This window comes from Lepidothrix coronata, unplaced genomic scaffold, assembly GCF_001604755.1.
Source record: "Lepidothrix coronata isolate B3197 unplaced genomic scaffold, Lepidothrix_coronata-1.0 Scaffold134, whole genome shotgun sequence".
In the NCBI taxonomy this organism is placed as follows: Eukaryota; Metazoa; Chordata; class Aves; order Passeriformes; family Pipridae; genus Lepidothrix; species Lepidothrix coronata.
In genome coordinates this window covers 479,046-484,462 of record NW_016690314.1, presented here as the reverse complement: position 1 = coordinate 484,462, position 5,417 = coordinate 479,046, and the positions used below count along the sequence as shown (strand labels likewise).

Below are 5,417 nucleotides of genomic sequence, written 5' to 3'. Positions count from 1 at the left end.
TTATAGGACACTTGAAATATAATTTGTTGTATTTATTTTGGCAATGGGTCAAAGATAAGCTAGTAAGGGGACCTGTTGATGGTTCCACACACACCAGGTGTTCTCAGGAGTCCTGGTGGGTATCCCTTGGCTCACCCAGCAGCGGCACCTCGGGCTCAGCCTCGGGGATCACGTGCAAGAGAAAAAATAGAAGCTTGTATGCTGGTGTATTTATGATCAAGTGAAAGCCTCCTTAAGAAAGTGTCACTTTTGTTTTTATGACATTTGTTATTTGTGCTATTGCTAACATATTCCACTCGTGCAGTCTAGGGAAATACTGATTTATTATAAACCAAAAGAACTATCAGAGCATGTAGCTCAGCTTACAGACAGGAGACTGCTGCCTCCTGAGCACAGGGAATAGGGCATGATGTGCAGAAATGGCTACAATTCACAGTGCAATTCAGGGAATGTTAAAAAGAAAATATTAATTATATGTAATTATTCTCATTGGAATTCTATAATAGTATATTTTCCTGGCTTTACATGAGGGCCTCATACCTTCTATTTTTGTAGAGTACTTAGTTCATTTTAGGTATTAGTGTGAGCAAGTAAAAGTATTTTAACTAAAGAGTACTATAATCATACTTATCAAATTAATTTCTACACTAAAAACTGTTAAAATCCCTTAATTATAAGTGCCTTGGATACTGTCTATATGTTTGCCAGTGCCAGATTTTTTTAATTTTACCAGAATCAAATCAAGACAACATTAGCACTGATATAAGAAACATTGAGTAGATTCAGATTGGTCAATAACCACTTAATTCTGTAGATTTGAGATACTTTATGCTGCTGAAAATGTAATCTTCGTTGTTTTTCATGGGTATATTCTGGGACATCCATGGTAAAAGCCTCGGGTCTCCTTCAGGAAGGACACGTGGACACACCACAGAGCTGAATGGGAAACCCGGAGTTTTAAACTGAGAAATGTAATTTGTTCTGTTTCACAAAAGTGCTTTAGAGGTTTTGTTCTCGTGTAGTCATCTAATTTAATTGTTATTCTTTGCCTTGTTCCATGCTAATTTCTAAATATTCTGAGGTGATATATGTGGTCCTGTAGAGTTACACGTGTATTTAATGTAACATATGTAAGACAGTGCATGGTCTTACATTGATACAGTTACATAACTTGGCTATTCAGAGGCAAGTTTATACATTACTATTTGCTAATAGGATTGTGAATAAAAAACTGAAAAAAATATCTTTAATTGCCTGCTTTTTTGTGCTTTATGGCACAGAAAATGAGTGTCAGTCAGCGCCGAGGGCCCGCCCCAGGCACCGGCTCATGGTGGGTTTAAAAATAACTTCGAAGTGTGGCAATGGGTTCGTGCCCTTCTTCCTTCCCTGAGGATGAACAAAGCTGTAAGAGCAGAAGAGGGAAGCTGGCACTGTTTACATTCTCCCTTGGAATTGCCCAGACCAAAGGAAGAGCCGCAGTTTTGTAAAGCCCAGCCCTGTGATGTACCATTACAGCAGGGAAAACACCCCACAGACAAAAAGACCCCACCAAAACCCCCAAAACAACAAGAACAAAAAAACACCTACATACAAAAAAACCCAGAAAACAAAACCCAGAATATTTTCTACTTACCTAATCTATAAAGAATTGAACACTTAAAGGCATTATAAAATAGTAGCTGCTTATGTTAAGGGACTCTTGATTGTATTTCTTTAATTTCATGTTACTGTATAAGAATTGGGTTGATTATAGCTCAGTCACCTTATTTCATTTTTCACAACGAATAATCAAATTAGTGGAAAAAGACAAGTTTTACTTTTCATAAGGGGCCCAGTGAAAAGATGATTAAATACAGCACATCAGGCTTTAACCAATAGGACTTTATTCTGTTGGTATCTCAACAAAGAAAAAAACAAACCTGAGGTACAGTACAGACATGTGGCTAAAAAAAAAATATCTTCAAACCATGGTTTGATTTACTGATGTTGGTAAAATAACCAAGTTTGAGACCATTGTAAAGCAGAAGACATATGCATTCCACTACTCCTTTTCATCTTCAGGAAAGCACAGAGACTTCCACTTAGCCAAGCATGTTATTTTCAGGAAGATCGCACCGTTTTGCTGCTACCAGCAGGGCTGGCTAACACACTACCAGCTAACCCGAGAACTCCACCAGCCCTTCCCCTCACTGGGAACAAAGTTCTGGCCTTTGAGGGCACAGAGTATTTGTCCCTTTGCACAAAGGAGTTCACACCTCACACCTTTGACAGTCTCCTCCTGTTCCTGCTCAAATGCTTGAAGTCTGACCACTGTATATCCAATCAAATTTGATCCTTAAACCAGAAAAGCAGGGTATAATTCCTACAGCATCAAGGAGTAGTATCAGGCACAGTACTTTACCATGCTCTTTACCTTAAATTTAAGGGAATGTCAATTAAGGCTGATTATCAACATTTTGTAGCCTCCCAGTAATAGCTTTAGAGTGCTCATAAAATTGGATAATTGTTTCCCATGTTCAGTTTCGATAAAATCAGTTCTCATCCAGCTCAAGAACCATTGCAAATCAGGGACAGGGATCTCTTGCTACAGCTGGAGCACTCCCTCGTGCATCACTGCTCGTTCTGCTGCCCCTCTGTCACCGCAGACACCCCTCCTTGGCCCTTGTTCACGTCGCTGATACACGCCCACAGTCCGTCCACCGACTCCTTCCACAGCGTCACCTCGAAAACAGAGCAGGCACAGCTTTCAGCCTTAACACTCCCTCAGCTTCCCCTTTCCCCACAGCTACCACAGCACTGGTGAATTCTACTGTCAGTACCCCAGGAAATCAAGTTCAGCCTTCATTTCTGCTTTCCAGTAAGGACTCAGAATGCAGGCAAATAGTTTGCCAGAGGTTACGGTCTTCCTGCCCTCGTGATAGTTCAAAAACAGTCACCACTGCAGCAAAGACAACTCCACGACAGCCTTGCCTCAAACAAGTGACAACAGCCTGTCCCTGCTCCTCTGGAAACAGGGCACGTGCAGTCAGAGTCAAGGCAGCAGTACTCACTTTGTTGTCTCCTCCAGACACTGCGAGGATATTGGCAGTGATGGACCAGCTCACGTGCCAGACAACATCATTGAACTTGTGCAGCAGCTTTGGTGACCAGGAGTTTCCAGAGGCATCGTCACACGTCCAGATGAACACTCTGCCATCCTGCAAAAGCACGGAGGCCGAGTTGGCCAGACACAGGAAACACCACCCTGATTGCTCTTGGAGCTCCACTCCCAAATCACAGCTCTGATGCCACCCTTCCATGTGTCTGCGTGGATTTGTGCTCAGCACACAAAGGGGCTGTTTCCTTGCTATAGTAAAGGCAAAGCAGTACAGCTCTGATGAGAAAAACTACCTACAGTGATTTGCAAATACCAGAGAAGAGCTCCCAAAATACTATCAGCTGAAATATTTCCCCAGAATGAGATTTTGTTTTCCAGTCACATGGCAGCAGCTCACTAAGCAGTCTTCATGACAATAGAAAAAGCATTTATAAAATTATTAGCAGCAAGAACACCACAGTTAATATGAAGGCTGAGGACATCAGAGCTGACTACGAATGCCAATTATTAGAAAACAGTATTTTTAGCTGGAGGTTCAGTGAATTTGGTCCAAAACACTAAAATATGGCATTAGTTTGAAGGTCTTCCTGCTATTGACACCATCCTGCTCATGATGTTCAAAATAGCAGCCAGTCTTTGGTACAGACACACATGCACAAACCTTTGTCCACAAATGCTTCTACTGAGCTTCTGAGTTTGGAAGGAACAGGATTCAAAGGCTCTTGTGCACTGACCCAGACACAGCAAAGGACTGCCAGAAGGACCTGTTACAGCAGCTCTGACCTTACTATTGCTCTCCTAGGGGAGTGGGAAGGAAGTGTGTGGCAGTGAGGGCACTGAGAGCCTGCCTATCGCTCCAGCCTCACCTGGGAGCAGCTGGCAATGGTGCTGGTTGGCAAACCTATGGATGGAGCCCAGGCCACGTCTCGCACCCAGTCACTGTGAGCCTCCAGCTTCTGCTCCTCTTTCCACTGACTGTCTTCTTCCCTGAAAACACAATTATACAGTCAGAAGGGTGGCAGCAGCATTTCTCATCCCCTGCTCTGGAAGGCTTTGGCTTTGTAGCCAGACTCCTGGTTCATCCAGATAATACAAAGCACAGGTGTTCCCCAGTTCTCCAAACATCTCTATGGCTTTAAGTGACAAAACTCCTTGCAGGGGGCAGAAAGCACAGGCAGAGTTTTTGTTCTCATCTTCAGTTACTGTCAGAAATCTGCTACTGCCCAAGTCACAGTGGTAACCAAAGACCATTAGAAAGCCACTCTCCGAGACAAGATGACACAGGGCTGGCACAGACTGTACAAACCATGGGAGATACTGTGCATCACTAAGTTGTTTCCTTTTCTAAAGCACTTCCTAAAAATGGGAATTCAAAGAGGGAAGCACAGACATGCTGAAAGTATTACCTGAGATACTAACAGGGACATTCAAAGCCTAGAAAGAGTGCCAGGTTTTATTTGGTAACAGGGCACTTACTTCCAGATCTTGACCAGGTTGTCGCAGCCCCCCGATGCAAATCTTTTGACATAGTTTGGCTTTTGACCAGAGGGTTGTTCTATAAGGCTCCCTGGTACAACAGCAGGAGCCCAGCTGACTGCATTACATCCAATCTAGGTAATGAAAAACATTACTATTAAAAGTTGCTTACTTTACACAAATAAAGGAATAAAGGCTGCTGATGGGGTGAAGGAAACACAGCATAGTGTCTGTGGGAGGTGGGGAATAAGCCCATCTCAGAAAATGGGGAGTCCTGCACAATGCTGGATGGACATCAGATGAATAAGAAATCCAGACACAGTCTAGTCTCACTAAGGCACTTACTCAGAAAGCCTGAGGTAGGTAAGGAACTGCTTTATGGGGAAATATCATCCTAGGTGTGTGAACAGTGGAGACAGAGATAGGAACTGCACAGGCACAAGGTACACGCAGTTGCTAAGGTTTTGGAATGCAGGAGTAGAAGGAAGCTTTGGTCTGGAGCCCAATTTCCTTCCACTGAGAGCCACACCGTTAGCTTATGAAGTTTTGCTTAAGCAAAAATCCCCACTGTTTTGGGAAAAACACGTGCCCTGCAATTTTTCTGGCTTCAGTTTATTCAGTTAGTTGGTGCAGGTATTCTTAGGACCAAGGCCATTTCCTGCCAGTTAACTTTCAGCACTGTGTTTAACAATAATCCTCAATTAACAAGCATTACCAGTGCTGTTTAGTAGCCTTCGCCTGTCTTTTTTTCACTTCATTTTAGTTACTACAAAGTGTACCTGCCCACTCGGGATGAACTCAAACAAGTTATTCTTGGTTCTTGATGTTTCACACCACTTCACTG

At 43.0% G+C, this 5,417-nt stretch overlaps 1 protein-coding gene across 1 annotated transcript in view; it reads right to left on the bottom strand.

The window, feature by feature from the left end:
• Nucleotides 1–1,860: 1,860 nt before the first annotated feature.
• Nucleotides 1,861–5,417, bottom strand: part of LOC108503240 (protein SEC13 homolog) — an 8,031-nt gene continuing 4,474 nt past the window's right edge. The window contains exons 2-5 of the mRNA XM_017827041.1: nucleotides 4,574–4,707; nucleotides 3,964–4,084; nucleotides 3,051–3,197; nucleotides 1,861–2,721 (exon numbers count right to left, since the gene is read on the bottom strand). Coding sequence (XP_017682530.1) covers nucleotides 2,611–2,721; nucleotides 3,051–3,197; nucleotides 3,964–4,084; nucleotides 4,574–4,707 — 513 coding nt within the window. The 3' untranslated portion in view covers nucleotides 1,861–2,610. The remainder of the gene's footprint in view (nucleotides 2,722–3,050; nucleotides 3,198–3,963; nucleotides 4,085–4,573; nucleotides 4,708–5,417) is intronic.